General features: G+C 30.1%; 1 protein-coding gene and 1 long non-coding RNA gene across 2 annotated transcripts; one reads left to right on the top strand and one right to left on the bottom strand.

Moving 5' to 3' along the window:
- Nucleotides 1-3,324: 3,324 nt before the first annotated feature.
- LOC121174695 (uncharacterized) lies at nt 3,325-4,166 on the top strand. The gene is made up of 2 exons (XR_005890978.1): nt 3,325-3,860; nt 3,935-4,166. It is a non-coding gene; the product is annotated as an uncharacterized lncRNA (long non-coding RNA).
- Nucleotides 4,167-8,511: 4,345 nt separating this feature from the next.
- Nucleotides 8,512-9,348, bottom strand: E1LA (B3 domain-containing protein E1La). The gene has a single exon (XM_006578410.3). The coding sequence runs from the start codon at nt 9,214-9,216 to the stop codon at nt 8,638-8,640; it is 579 nt and encodes a 192-aa protein (XP_006578473.1). The 5' UTR covers nt 9,217-9,348; the 3' UTR covers nt 8,512-8,637.
- Nucleotides 9,349-16,865: the final 7,517 nt, after the last annotated feature.

Below are 16,865 nucleotides of genomic sequence, written 5' to 3'. Positions count from 1 at the left end.
CTCTCTCTCTCTCTCTCTCTCTCTCTCTCTCTCTCTCTCTCTCTCTCTCTCTCTCTCTATATATATATATATATATATATATATATATAGCTTTTCCTTCAAAAAAATGCTATATATGTAATGCATAAAGTGTTGTTATGGGCGCATATATACAATGTTTTTTGGGTAAGCATTGTATATCAGTTTTAAATATATAGCGATTTTTTTTTTAAAAAAATGTTGTATATCAACATATATCTCCCACAGCGACCGCACTTAAAAAGTGTTATATATTTGAAAAATAAATGTTGTCTAAGGTCCGCCAATTGTCATGTGGTTCAGGTTGGGGTGGGTGGAATTCATTCACAAAATCTACCAAACTCTGGGCTCGAATGGTACCCCTTGGTTCATATTGTATCTCATATTGTGACAACTATATGGATCATGCCATCATTCTTCCAACTAGCTCGAGTTTTTGTAGTACTTTGATGATTGGACAATTGGTCCAACTCGTAATCTTGTGACTCTAGAAGTATTGTCGAAGATGTTGTGCAACATTGACTAATGCTAAAGCCACTTTTTCCCATTACTTGTCATCGAATCTCTGGGAGACAAAGTATATTGGTCTTAACCCACTGTCTTGTTCTTGGTCGAGAATCGTGTTGGTAGCTTCAACGAATACCGAAAGGTACACAATAAGTTTCTTGCTAGTGCTAGGTTTTGTGAGCACTATTGGGGTTGCCAAGGTTATATCCAGCTGTCAAAAAGTTTGTTTACACTTTTCATTCCATTTTTTGAGGAGGTTCATGACTGGTTTGGCCTTCTGGACTATTCTTGGCAAGAATCTAGACAAAGAGGCTATTCGACCAGCCAAGCTTTGTGCTTCTTTCAAGTTCTTGAGACTTCTCATATCTAGGATGGTCTGACCCTTGTTAGGGTGGTTTGCAGGTATTCCCCTATGGGTTAACATAAATCGCAAAAACTTTCCTCTTTCGACCCCAAAGACACTTTTCGGGGTTTAGCATTATGTTATACTTTCGGAGTTGGCCGAACACTTCCTCCAAGTCTTTGATATGTGTTGGCAAATCATTAGACTTGATGAACATGTCATCGACATATACTTCTAGGTTTCTTCTTAGTTGGGCACCAAACATCTTGTCCATTAATTGTTGATATGTGATTGTGACATTCGTCAATGCAAATGGCATTACCTTGTATCAATAATTCGTCAATTCAATTATGAAGGTTGTTTTGTCCTCATCCACCAGATCCATTCTAATTTGATTGTAGCCTTAGTAGGCATCAAGGAAACTTAACATTTTGTGTCTTGTCGACTACATCCACCAAATGGTCAAAGTTGGGCAATAGGTAGGCATCTTTTGGGCAAGCTCGATTTAAATCTGTGTAGTATGTGCACATTCTACACTTACCATTTAGTTGTTTTTTACCATAACCACATTTGCCAACCATGTGGTGTAATCTACCTTTTAGATGAACTGGGTTCCCATTAACTTGGAGACTTCTTGTCGAACTGGTTGACATCTTTCTCTTCCTTTGAGCTATATGGATAGTTTGTGACAATGGAAGGTCGGATCAATCCTTGGTATGTCCGTTGCGGACCATGCGAACAAGTCAGCATGTGCTTGGATCACTCGTTGCAAACTTCTCTTCTCATCCTTAGTGAGTTAACTACCGAGTTGGGTGACTTGTTCCTCTTTTATACTAAGTTGGAACGTGAATGCCTCTTTAATGGGTTTGACCCTGTTGTCATCATTGATCTTAGGATCGAGGACTAACTCTTATGACCCTTTGATCCCTGCTACAATCTCAATATAGTTAACAACTTGACATGGTTCATCTTTTGCTAGGGTGTTTAACCTTAGGCTTGCCATGTAGTATTTCCTAATAGTCTTTTGATTTGCATGAGCTATTATTATAGACTCGATGTTCAAGGGGAGTTTCATAGCCAAGTGTGGAGTAGATACTATGGCTCCTAAAGCATTCAAAGAGGGATGACTGAGAAGTATGTTGTAATTGGTATGCGCATGCACTTTTGCATATTTGATTTTTAAATCTCTATTTTGTGTCATCTCATGACCAAACTTAGTAAAACAACCATATGGATCCCCTAGTACCTATTATTTCCCCTATAAAGTCAAACAAGGTTTCATCGTGGGATAAGTGCTTTGTTTCTGGAATATTTAGCTGCTTGAAAGTGTCCCAAAATAAGATATCGATCGAGCTCCACTGGTCGATAAGTGTTTTTTGCACCATGCAATTAGTGATTTCAACACTTATTATGATTGAGTCATCCTGCACTGAGTCTATTGCTTTAAAGTCAACTGATGTGAAGGTAATTGGTGGCATCTTGGGAGCCTTAAGTGTAGAGACCATGTTGATTGATTGGACAATTTGAAGATGTCTCTTGTGAGCCGATACTATTGCACCTACTCTAGCAAATCCCCCTACAATTGTGTTGATGACTCCCTTCGAATTTTTTCATGATTGTGAAACTCGAACAAGATAGATATGATGTCATCTTAAGTTAATAATACGAGGTTGACAATATGAGATTAGAGATGAAAATGATTTTTATAATATATATTAAAAAATTATTAAATTTAAATTTTAAAGGAAAAAATATTAATGTAAAAGAAAAAATGAAAATGATTAATAATTCTAAATTGTTAAAAAAATATTAAAATGATGCAACATAATACTGAAATATTCTTTATAATAAAAAAGAGAACAAAATAAGACATGTATCTACATTTAAAACTAAAGTTATAAGATTATATTATAAAAAATTATTGATATTGTAGAAAATAAATTAGAGGTTATCCAAATTAGGGATGGGTATATGGACTGGTTTGACTCATTTAAGGTTCAGCTTTTGAAGCACATGTTTTAAACGGATCGGATAAGCTGGTCTGTGAAATAAATGAACTTTTTTCAAGGTCTATATCTAGCTTGCAAAAATCCATGGATAAACGGACCAATCTGTGGACTCAAACATTAATTTGAAAAATATATTTTTATTAAAAAAATTTAAAAAGTGAAAATTATATAAAATTGCTTATTTTTTGAGATAAAATCTATCACACAAAAATATATCAACATTTTAAACATAATAAAACAACAATAATAACCTAAATTAAAGATCAAAATCTTAACATGACAAATTAATAATACTTACACATTTGACTTGGGTGAGTTAAACGGGTAGTCTGCGAATAAAGTTCACTAAATTTGTGGACTTAATAAATCAGACTTAAAAAGTCAATTTCATTATACGTATCTTAAAAAATAGGTCTTTTATCCTTTCGATCCATAAACTTACCGATCTGATCCACAAACCTGAATCCATATACCGACTCCCAATCCAAATAAAGGAAGCAAGTAGGACTCGAGTGGAAAGGAATTTGAAGATAAAAGATATATGCATGTCATCAAATTGAGCTATCTTTACCTCGATCCACACTTTTCGCTTTTGGATGGCTTCAGGAATATTTCTATTTCACTTTACGTATCTATGAAAGTGTAAAAAATGATTAAGCTATAATGTTAATTTATTATTTAGCAGGGACCAAGTTTTTAGCAGGTATACTGCACATGAAGAGAAATAATAATATTCACATATATATATATATGGAATAAACAAATGTCGACCACATAAGGGAAAGTATTATTCTTCTGTTTTTGAGTTCACAAATAGTGTATATTCATGAGGATATATTTCTACGTATCCATTGGCCCCCTCTTCAATCTTTTCCACTTACTAAAGCTCCAACCTTGGATTCTTGGCTGCTTGTATCCTCTTCCATACATAGAATTTATTTGCTTGAAGATGGTGACAGTTAAGAAATGGAATTAATTTTGAGGTACAAAATTGTCTCTCACTTTAAGTGTATATGATATATCTGTTTCTTCCTCACTACTGGCTTGCTCTGTTTAGGATATCTCGAATCACATAGGGGCTCCGTTTCAGATTCTTCGATATATTATTGGGACAACTGTTCAAACTCATGCCACTAGTACATGTCAAGAGAAGATTTTTCTTGTTCCTATATAATTTATATGTATGGAAATATGAATATATGTTTCTTTTTCTACGTACGGAACAAATCCTCTCAGCTACGGTTCAGAGAAGTATACCACATTATTGACCGCGAAAACATTCTAATTTATCCTTTGTGTTTCATGAAAATCAAATTATATGACTTTTGAAGATTCCGTTTTACCTAATATTGTTTTTTGTTATTGTTAAAGTCTGGCAATTAAGACAAAGGTATGAAACAAGCCTCTGTCTGAACAATATCAATTTAAGGATTAATTATATTTTTAATTCTTATTTTCTTAAAGATTTTTTTAGTTTACAAACAAAAAAATTAACATTTTTTAAGTAACTACTCTAATTAGAGTTTTTGACTCCTTGACGGGATCATGAGATATTTTTACATACTTTAGTCCTTTGAATCGACTATAAGACTAATTCTTGGTTCGAGGCTTATTCATACTTAAAATTTTTTACTTCTTTCCAATGATCTGTTATGTGGGAATTAGATTCACCTTCTTTTCCGAAAACTTTAATTGAACTATAATTATTGGTTGAATTTTTTTTTTGGTCCCACTACTTTTCCTCGTTAATAGTTTTAGTCATTGCTATCAATTAACAATGTTAATAAATAATGTAATATCCACATTGGTAGTTTAATGATTCATCACATTATCAAGAAGACTCACAAGATAGTTGTGTAATTTATTTTTTTTGATAAATTATGTTTTTAAACTCTCAACAACTAGTTTGATGTCATTAACATGTTTAAATAAATAAGAATTTAAAAACATAATTTACAAAAAAAATCACATAATTATTTACATCTCTTTAATGATGTGACAAGTTCTTAGATTGACAACAAAACAATTACATAATAAATTAATACTATTACCAGTAAGGATTATAATTGTCAATAGAGAAAAATATAGAAACAAAAAATATATATTAAATTTTTTATTTATCAACTAAGTGAAATTTGCAAATATTTTGGATCCAAAAGTATAATTAATCCTAATTTTAATTTGGGGCATTGTAAATACAAAATAACATGTTATTAGACGTTCCGCTAGCCACTAAGCAGCTAAATATTGTTGTAAACTTGTAATATGTAATGCAAGATAGTTTACGAAAATAATAGCAAGTGTAAGTATATGGTTTGAGTTATTTTGGAAACAAGAAAAGATAAATTGGGCCAAGTTTCTTTGTTTTTCTAAGCCTAAATATCTTTGCTAAAAAAGATATTCTCGCGGACAATGTTTAAATGAGTTATAGTATGAGATGTCCATGCATCTTGTCTTCTACCAAAAATGCAAGTAATTAACTAGGTGAGAGAACAACATACTGTAGTATGAATAATTGGGAGCACATTTTATCGTGAAAATGCATGTTGAGTGTGGCTGTCGTTTTCTTTACAACTTGGTAACCAATCAGGTTTGGGACCATTCAAGGAGTGGTGAAGAACCGTTGTCTTTTGGGAGCTTTTTCTAGGTACATCCAGAACTGTGAAACTATTGGTTTGAGACTAAGGATGTCTTTTGGTGTAAATCTTAAGCTAGTGATAATTGGAAACAAGAAGTTCATCGCCAAAAATAATCACATGTGGTGTATACGTGCATGGAATCATATCACCAAGGATTAGATTGGTAGGAAAAAGTGTAGAGGAGACTACGTTCACCATCTAGACCATTATTTTAAGAACGAGATGCCAGGATATATAAGGAAGGCGTTGACACATTGACACAAGAGGCTTGAGCCACTTTACAACACCATTTCAAATGAAAACATTGCACAATTATAAATTTATCGAGAATGAGCTAATATCTACTTACAAAAGGAAATGGCAATCAAGTAATGTTTCAGTAGCGAAAAGTAATTTTGTCAACTTATATGAAAATAATAATTTTATCCATATGGTTTAGACAAACGTTATAGATAATGAATTCATTCGTCTAACAAGACTTTTGAACCATCACTTCTAAAATTAGAAAATGCATTTTGGATCAAAACAACAACTTAGCCAAAACAAAATGGTTGTTGGTCCAACTAGAATGAATTCTATATAAAAATTGAAATAAGAAGATATATAGAACAAAAAAATGTGTCAAGATTCTACAGTAGATATTCTTGGGCGGGTCAAAAGAATGTCATTTTTTGTGCTAAAACAAATTTGTGAAGGATCAATAATAAATATAACTTAAATATGTTTTTCATTCATGATAAATTTTTAAATTTTATTTTTGATTTTTAATAATATTTTTATTCCTAATAAATTTTAATTTTATTTTTAGTCTCCAAATGTGTTCAGATATTTTTTTGAAAAGTGAAATAAAATGATTTTGATATTGTTTTATAGACCGCAAACAAAATAGAAAAAATATTAGAGACTTGTGCGAGACAAAAATATTTGAATTTATCATAATGAAAAATATAATATTAAGATTCGGCCAACTTGATTACGGGCAAACCATTATTGAATCTACCATAAAGACATGATCAATTTGACTACGCGCAAACCATTGTAAACAACACAGGGAAATATATAGTTTTACCTGCATAAGGGATGAGAAAAATAAATTCTTAATGAGAGGTTTTCATGTACATATACAACATCCAAACGAGCCTAATAAAATAAAAGTATTAAGATCCCTAAGATAATATAAGGAATAATTAAAAAAATTTATTAGGAAAAAATTATTGATAAATACAGTACAAATATAAGATTCTCATTAGAACATTTCAACAAAGAAAAACTATATAATCAATACAACTGTTAAAAAAAATGAGCACTCCCATCTTATTATTAAAACACATCTACAATCTGACCTTTATCAAGTTAAAAACACAAGTCGAAAGAACACTTATGCATAGCAGGGGTTGGGAGGGTTTATATAAACTATAAGCAGGGAGCATATATGTAATAGAAGACTTTTTATGCTTTAGTTTATTACTTGTACTCTGGCTGATTGTCGGATACTACTTGTATCTTACTTTTTGGTCATTCATATTTTTATAATATATATCTACTTTTGGTCTTCTAAAAAAAAAGTCGAAAGAACACTGAGAAACATAATTTCGTTATTCATAATCCAACTAGGCCACACCATGACATGCCAAAAAAGATGATGGACAAAAAACAACTTTTTCCTTCTTAAAAGAGAAGTAATGTTATAATTAAAGTTTATTTTTTCTTCTCTGGGTGAGACCTATGTATTGATTAATAAAATGTTATGATCATCAAGTGGTAAACTAATTGCATCAAATAATTTCGATGAAAAATGAAAGTATATGGGAAAACTATAATAACCAACATAAATTGTAAAATGAAGACTTAACTATAATAGGGTATAGATTTAGGTTAACTTCGATAGTTAAACTATACAGTTATCGAATTATATTAGCATAAAAGAGATCATTATCCATTCAACAAGTGATGAAGGGAAAATTTTCCTGCAGAAGTGTGATAGAACTAATTAACTGAGTAAAATCTTGAACTTTGGGAGGATTCAATGATAATGGAGAAAATAAATTGTTATTATAAAGAAATCCAAACTTGGTATCCAAAATAACATTCCTTTAATTTATTCAACAATAGTAAATATAGATAATTTATGATCAATGTTCAATGATAAGCATATGAAATTCAATATTCCAGCTAAGTGTAGTATATCTTGTTTTATCCCTTAATTAATTTTTTTACTTATCCAAGTAATAATTAATAATAATTAAAGAAATTCATCATTGCCTTTAGGTTAGAGATGCATATAGCCCCTCATCATATCCTTGATGTCCCATTAATTTTCAAAGCTAGGTCTCAATGCATGTTTCATGTAGATAGTTTACACTCAAAAACATGTTAGTAGAACTATATAAGCTAGAAACTTTGCTGAAATTATACTTGAAAATGAGTTTATAACCAAGGATCACATTTGTTATTTCACATGAAATGACATCTAAGAGAAAAAAAGAAACCCTATCTGAACAATATAATTAGTGTCATCCCTTACAACATCTAAAGTGTTAATTTTGATTTAATTAAGAAGGATGTATTTGTGCGCGTGTACATCCGATCTAAAACTGTATTACAAAAACCTATCAACTCATGATGACTAGTAATCCAGTTATGAGTTTCAAAGATTATACATTTTATGGTAAGTACTCGAATAAAGGGTTGCATAATTTTACATCAATTATATGAATGATGAATGCAGTGCCCTCGCCTTCAACCAGGAAGTAGTGCAATAATCAGTCTACTACTATATCCATGGTACAATTATATATAATAACAGAAGTAGGAATTAAAACAACCTCATCAAACAAATCCACTAGATATAGATTAACAATTAAGGTTTGAACCGTGCATAGATCTCATGCTAGACCTATATAGGTTTAATTTATAGAAACGAAATAAACAATGACATGGGAAAAACGAAAACACGAAAATAGGAGGATTTCATAAGATACCACAATATGGAAACTTGGTATTAAATAATTAGTTTGAAGTACATGCTATTGCAATAACATTATTGTATGTTACATATAGGCATAATATATTGGCCATTGCTTTCCTCAATGATTTGAAAGTAGAATAAAGCTAACACAGATTAATTCTCTGGCATAGCTCGTTTAAGGACACAGAAATTGAAAACGCAATTATACGGATCCCAATGAAATCCGATCTCATCCCCTTTCTTGAGATCTCTTCTTCTCACGAAATCTTGGTTCCACTTTCCAATAAGAACATAGCTCTTGGATGAAGACCATCGCTTTAGAACGAGCTGGTGCATGGATTTGGTGTCCATGTCCCAAACTCTAACTGGGGTCCCTTCTTCAGTTTCTGCAGCTCTTGCATGATCTGCACCCAACATAGGCAAAATTTGCTTCTTCACCAAATCTGCAGCCAGCGAGAGTCTACTTAGGATTCCCAAATCGCTATCGGTTAGCGTCTTCTTGATCTTCCAAGGGTCATCGTAAAGCTTCAGTGTTGTTGAAACTCCCTTGTTCATATCCTCTTCATTTTTGTTGCTGAAGAATCTTCTCCTTGATGTCTTAAAGTTGGAGGCTTCACATATGGTGGATTTCCTCTTCTTTTGACACTGCTCCTTCTCATCTGAAGGATTGCTCATGTTGGAAGAGATGAATATTATTTTAAACTTTGATGGGATTTGTGATTGTAAACTCATAAGAAAGAAATGATGATCGGGCTTTGAGTGTTTGCACTACTAGCATTTTTGTGTATTTGTGAAATGGAAGTGAAGACTCATTTCCCCTTTCTTTCAACATATAAATGGATTTCTCATCTTTGTCATAGCCAGTGGAAAGGCATTTCTCATTTTTCTTTTCAAAAGTATGAATGAGATAAGAATCTCCAATGTCATACAACTTATTGTCAATATCCTTTTATGTAATTATGTTTTGTTGTAGAAACGAAATGTTGAAATTTTCTTAGCTGTGTTTTTTATTTTTGGCTTTTGTTACTCAAATTGAGTTCACTTTTGATTTTGTCTCCAAAATTTAAATTTGATTTTTTTAGTTTTTAATTTTAAAAAATATTATTGTTAGTCCCATATGTGCTAAAAAAAAGGTTATAAATTATACAATTAACCGCAAAAACTCAATTATCACAAGGGACTATTTTTTTTTTTTTTTAAATTGACACCAAAAAAATAAATTTAAATTTGAAGGACCAAAATAACAAATAACATAAATTTAAGAAAATAAAAACATATTTAAGTTTTTATTTTTTTAGAATAACATATTTTTAGTCCCAATTATTTAAAGTTTTTATTTTTAATCTTTCAACTAAATGTTGATTAGTCTTGATTTCTAAATTATTTTTTCATTTGATTCTTGATTCCTGTTAAATTTTTTGGTTAAATGATGACATGAAAATTGATTTTAGTGATTTATTTTTCTCGCTGTTAGAAACCTCAAAAAATTACTCCCTAATATTTTTATTCCAAATCTATCATAGACACAAATCCATCATCATTAACTACAACTACAATTATTTGAGTTATCACCAGCATTTTCAAGCATGAGAACTTTAAGCATGATATATATGTGGGTGAACTTGATATCCCTGTGAAACGTAACCACAAAGCGAAAAAGGAGAATAAAAATAGTGAATATCCCGGTGACGGGAAAAATGATAACATACTTGTAAAAACAACAATTTTACTTGAGGCTAGGGATAAACAGAGGTGCGCATCAGTGAGCAGGTGAAAAAGATTATTTAAAACAAAATACCTGTTTCAATATTATCGTTAAGATATTTTTTTTACTTCATTAATAAGAAGAAAGATTACAGGGAGCAATCCCTTGCATAAAGAAAAATAGTCTCCCTTATAAAAAATAAAGTTGTATTTAACCAAATTGTCATATATTAGCGCGCTATCTTTCTTTCAATTTAATAAATACTACTATAAGATAAAGTTTAAAAATAATAAAAGCTTCAATTTTTAAAATAAAAAATGAAACAAAATTAAACTCAAAAGTAAAAAAATACTTCATTTTTTATTATACTGAACAGTTATGAAAAATCAACTATAGACTTTTGCTAATGTCAAACTTTTTTTCTATTTGTCAAACTTGAACGTCATAACAAATAGAGTATGACTCAGTTGATTAAAAAAAACAGGAGACATGATAAACTTTTTAGTATTTCTCTTTCATTCCTACATATAAAAAATAAAAGAAAATGTGAAAGTCATTATTGTTTTTTATTAATTACTACAGAAACATATCTCTATACGAATTGATCAGTTACCTTATGGCGCTTGAAATAAATCCTTTAAAAAGGCTAGTGATCAAAATAATGAATTATGCTAAATTGATTAACGAGTTACGGCTTAACATATAAGAAAACTTGAGCTAAATGGTTGATGAACTTTTGTTGTTGTAAGAGAAAATTATTTAGATGGATACAAGGGATACTTAAAATAAACCATATGCATAATTAATTATGCATAAGGACTCTAATAAATATAATGGGAAATGTAGTTTATAAGGCTAATAAACCAAATTGAAAATCAATAACAATACTCCTTCGTTGCCATGAATAACCCATGAGTAAGACCTAATTAACTTTGATAAGATCCTAGATGTTCAGCATATGACCATGTTAAAACAAAATTTAGTTGAGCATCAACCAAATTGACCACGTTACTGAGTGCCAGATAATATGGTAGAAGTTCTAGAACATCTTGCCTAATTAAGGATAGAGCCATATGCTATAAATAATATGAAGAATCGTAGACATTTCCAATAAAGTATATAGACATAAAACCAATTTTGTTGAGAAACGTACCGAACAGGCCGGAGGAAAACAAATGATTTACATTCTCATAAGCAGCGCCATAAAAAAGCCAAGCGATTTTCAGAGGGACTTTACAATTCCAAAGATGATTAAAAACCTCTGTTCACTATTATTTACACGCTAACCTAGCTATATGGTTCATCACTAAGTTATAAGTTGATTTAACAGAGAAAAAGGACACTGCTATATATCTTCCTAGCTTCCAAATTTCTCCACCAACTCCAATGCAAATTCCACTCCCAAAACAGTTGACGAAGCTTTGTAATTTCATGATTGAAACCTGCAGTAGTCCCATATTGATTTATAGGAATGAACTCTTAAACCCGAAAGCCATATATAACTGGACTCAAACACTGGTGTACACATACGGTTTGATATATAGGAAGCTTCACACCCAGAAAGAATGTAATTTCTGTTGCAAGACGGAAAAAACGATATCAAACTTCAATGAAATTTTAAAAAATAGTTAATGAAATACACAATTAACATTATACATACTGATAGAATAATCGATAGAACACTCAATTCTTGTCACGATTTATTAAATAAAGGGAAATGATGTTTAGTACGAAGGTTAATGCACGAATATTATACACGAAGTATCCTTGGCTGATTTCCTTTAATTCCTTAATCGTATTCATTTCTTAAGTTATATGATTATCCAATCGAAACAAGACAAATACGATTCGTGCAGTTTTTTACGAATTTTTTTTGTACCAAATAGCATAACTCTTAAATAGATGGTATATCCGGTTAGTTTTCAAAACATTAATACCGGTGAGTTGACTATTGAAGGAGGCGAATGTAAAAATTGAGATAGTAATAATAGAAGTCATATATTAGCTTTCTAATACCTAGGAGTAATTATTACTGAAAGAAAAATGTTAGCCAATATTTTAAGGACAATATTAAAAATTTTAAAATAAATCTATTTTTATTGAAAGATAAAAAATTATATTGCTCATCATCTTTTTTATATTTTCTTTTGATTTATATAATGAATATTTTCTTTAATTTCTTAACTAATATTTTAAAAGTACTGGTTAACCATATTCTTTATTAAAATAAAGGATAAAACATTTCATTTTTCTTACTTAGAGAATTACGTGAAGTATGTTCAAAGTACCCTTTTAAAATATTAATGCATTTTTATTTGAGTAGTTATAGTTGAGTACTTTTATGGAGCGATGCCCTAAAGTGAGAGAGCTCCTTTCCTCCTTGGAAGCTCAGCGTAGATGATAGATAGCCAACAAAGGAAATTAAAAAGAATTTGATGTAAAATGCTTGGTTAGCTAGTGAAAGCAACTCTCGAGGGTTAGTTATGCTCCATATTGAAGATAGGCAGATAGATGTTTTTCTGTTATATATAGGTCAATACCGTGTTTTGCAATATTGATTTCTAAATCTTAAACGTCACTTTGCTGCTGATCATATAGGTCAGGTCACTCTACAGTTGGTAATCTTAAACTTGATGCACGAGTGAATCACACTCATCAACAACCGAATACTAATACCCCAACTTGAATTCATTGTCGAAACTGAGACACTGTGGAGCTTGTTTTTGGTAAGCAAGTAGCATTCGATACTAAAAGACTTAAGTTAAAACCCATCACATTGATTCCATTATTATATTGGTTCAGATGTTATGTGCAAAGGTCTCTTCTATTTCAGAATCAAGCAACAAGAAGAGACAGTTTCTTTTTCAAATCTTTTGGTAGAAAAATTGCATTAATTGGTTTGTCATCAAGTTCTCAGACTGCCAGCTGGCACAGGATTAGGCAACTAGGTTTTGGATTAGCAGATCTAGATCGAAGTTCAAAGTCTTTTGGTTTTCACCAGAATGATAGTTGGATACCAATTCCTTTTGAGACGTAGAGAATCTATAGATTATTGAAGTGAGTTTTTTCTCTTCAGACAAAGGTTTTTTTTTTATGCACATAATCAGGAATCGTACCTGATAACATGATTAAAAAATCAAATTATCTACCAATTATGCTGACCCTTGCTATTTGGTTAATAGTATATATAGTCCATTTTCACATTTAGTTCACAAATATGAAAAGATAAGAGTTTAGTGAGTACAAGGGTGCATATATGTGTGTAGATAGTCAGAATGAGGGGACAGAAATTAAGCCATCACCATATATAGTCATTTCTTTCTTCAGTATTTTGCTGATAGATATATTTAGCAACCTAAGTAAGCAAGGAAGAGGGGCAGATACAGCGAAACTTGTCAAAAAGAAAAAGGGTAAAAAGATGTGATGGTTGTGGTGGAGAGATGATGATCGACCTCGTGGTTACAGTTTCTTTAGGAGGTGGGTATCCTCGCTGTGTTGCTTTCGAATATTTGAAGAAGAATGGGAGTTTATGCTTAAGGAGTAGACATTGCAATCTTTATCTCTTCCACGGCTCGCTAGCTTGTTATCTAAATCTAAAGTGGTGTTGAGTGGACGATTGGGTTGGGTCTCCTATGTGGCAGCCCAAGCATATATGATTTGAGAAATTTTATTTGGATATAAAAAAGGGAAGACAGAGAGAGAGAGATCCTTGACATTAAATTAAATAGATGATTTGATATAAAGAGACGGAGAAAAGAAAATTACAAAAAAAAGTGTACCTGCCAAAAGTGTCCCTATCAGTAATAAAATTCCTTGGTTTATATGGACACAATGTTTTAAGAATTCGATTGGAATCGGTCGAGTTAGTGGTTGATGGATCACTAGTCGAATAACAATTCATCATCCATATCATTTGATATATATTAAAAAATATAAAAAAATAATATAATTAAGTAATTAATTAATCAAATTAAATTATTTAATATTCTAAATTTAAAAGTATTGTTATTATAAAAATATTTCAAATAACAACTAATATTCATGGCAATACAAGTTTATAAAAAAAATTCTAACCGAAACAAATATATAATGTCTTAAAACTAATCATAAGTTTACAAAAAATAAAATAGAAAAAATTCATAATTTTGTTTTTTTTTTTTAAAAGAGCATCAACCCGATTTAATCAAAGACTCAATCCAATTCAACCAAAGATCTATCGCATGCCAATTCAAATCAGATCACCCTGGTTCTAATACATTTCTTATCCTCTTAGCAAATCGAATTGGTGCGCCCATTGAGTTTTAGTCGAATCGACTTGTTTGGTCCAATTCTTAAACTCCTGATTAGACATCAATCAATATATATATATATATATATATATATATATATATATATATATATAAAGGTTTTATTCTATGGGGCGATACTACGTACGTAACACCCGATTTTCATTTCCTCCAAATAATTTAATTAATTAATACATATTTTATATATTATATATTATAATTTTAAAAGTTTAAATTCATCACAAGTGTGTATATAAAATATATTTAAATATTTATTTACATATGTACTAATAGGGAGTGTAAGTGGCTCGGATTGGGTTAATAATCGGGTTAGATCATAAAAAAATGTCACCTATTTAAGTTTTGAAAAATAATTAAAAAAATCCTCAAACTAAAAAATAATAAGGATATTTTAAAAATCAATATTCATATAATATTATACTATTCATATGATAAACATAAAAAAGAAATAAAACATAAATAATACTCATAATATTATTCATAAAATAATTTTATTACTTTAAAATAAACAAAAAAAGATAAACTTTAAAATAATGTATTATCTTAAGATAAACCATGTATTGCTTTAAGAATGAGGTGTTCTTAATTCAGAATTTCTATATTAATAATTTAATTAAATATGAGTTGGGTTGTGTTGGTTTTGGTTAGGTCAAAACTCCAAACCTTTCATTCCCTCTAATTTTTATTAGGTTGATTAAACTAAAATCAATCTAATCTAATGACCCAATTAATATATAAAAATCTAATTGGGTTAAATTGAATTGGGTGGATTTAGAGATTGAGTTTGATATATTTACACCCTTAGCTGCTAACATACATTTATTAAAATTGAAACTAAATAAAATATATTAAAATTCATATAATATAAAAAATTACTCCTATAAATTACAAGATGGGTATTTAATACTCATGCAAGGTATGAAAAACTTAAGCTAGTATTATATAAAACAGGACTATGTTGTTAGTACATGTGGAAAACAATGATTGAATTCAGTCCCGCATAATTAATTTTTTTTCATTAAAACAAACAAAATAAAATTTAAAATAAAAATCAATCAAAATTACAAACATATTTAGTTTTTTTCAATTGTGCTTCTCAACTAAAATAAACAAATTAGGATTTATATATTCATTCACAAATTTTAAAAACAAATTAAAAGAAAATTAATAAATATATTCTTAGCATTTGTACGTGTACAATTAATGAATATATTATTTGAGTTAGTGAATTATAAAATACCGATCACTCATTTCAAGTTATTTTCTCCCATTTACCATTTTCTCCCTCAATAAATTTCAATCTTCTACCTCCTTTTTCTTTGAATTTTCTTCATCTTCATCTGTATCTTTTTTTTTTTTATCTCACAAAAGAATACTAATTTTATTTTCTTCCATGTGTAGATACTTAGTTGAGTTGGGGAAAAAGGATTTTTTAGGTGAGAAATTTCATAATATTTTTTTTCCCTTTCTCTTGATGAATTTTCCTTACATGAATTTAAATCCATTTATTTCACAAAAGCATACTTTTTTTAGATACATATTTAAATTGAAAAAGAAGATTTTTAGGTGGTGAAAGAAATTGAGTAATCACTTTTATTTTTGAAATTAAGTAACTACTCTTATCTATTAGATGTATTTTTTCTTTTCAGAGAATCAACGTTACATATTCCTATGCAGAGGAAGAAAGCTGATTCTATGTTTCCCTTTGAACCTCAAATATTGTTTACTAGATTCAAAAAATAAAAATAAAGTGAAGAGAAAATTTTGATGCTTTGATCTAAATTGAGAAGGAAAAAGGTAGGCGAAGAGAAAAATATATTATTTTTTACGTGTTTCTTTTCCTTCATGTTTTTTTAGATTTTTTTTATGTCTTTCTTTTTGTGTGTTCTTTTATTGACAAAGACGAGAAATTTATTTTTTCTTACCTACTTCAAGTCTTTTTAAATTATTCTTTTTACATGTTTTTTTTTGTGATAAGTGATAAATGTACATTCAAATCAGAAGGGGAAGATAATAGGGGTGGAAAAATAAGTATTTATCCTTATCCTCCCATTGATAATGTATTATTTGTTAAAGGGCTTACACACTATCTACTTAGTATAATTCAATTATGTGCAATCGACTTGATGTTTCCTTTAGCAAAGATGGATGTGTCGTCCAACCCAAAAATAAGACCCAACTTTTCACTACTAATAGGAAAGGTAATCTTTATAAGATTAATCTTAGTGAACTATCAAATCAAAATGTAGCATGTCTACTATCAATCAAAGGAAATCACTGGGTATGGCACAAGAGACTTGGACATGCAAGCTTGAGGTTAATCTCAAAACTGCAAAGGCATGACCTTGTGAGAGGTTAACCAAGAATGT

This window comes from Glycine max, chromosome 4 (genome assembly GCF_000004515.6).
Source record: "Glycine max cultivar Williams 82 chromosome 4, Glycine_max_v4.0, whole genome shotgun sequence".
In the NCBI taxonomy this organism is placed as follows: Eukaryota; Viridiplantae; Streptophyta; class Magnoliopsida; order Fabales; family Fabaceae; genus Glycine; species Glycine max.
This window is presented reverse-complemented; position numbering and strand designations above follow the sequence as displayed.

What these genes read in the sequence shown, in the direction of transcription:
- E1LA (XM_006578410.3), bottom strand. Translation starts at nt 9,216, where the DNA reads ATGAGTTTACAATCACAAATCCCATCAAAGTTTAAAATAATATTCATC.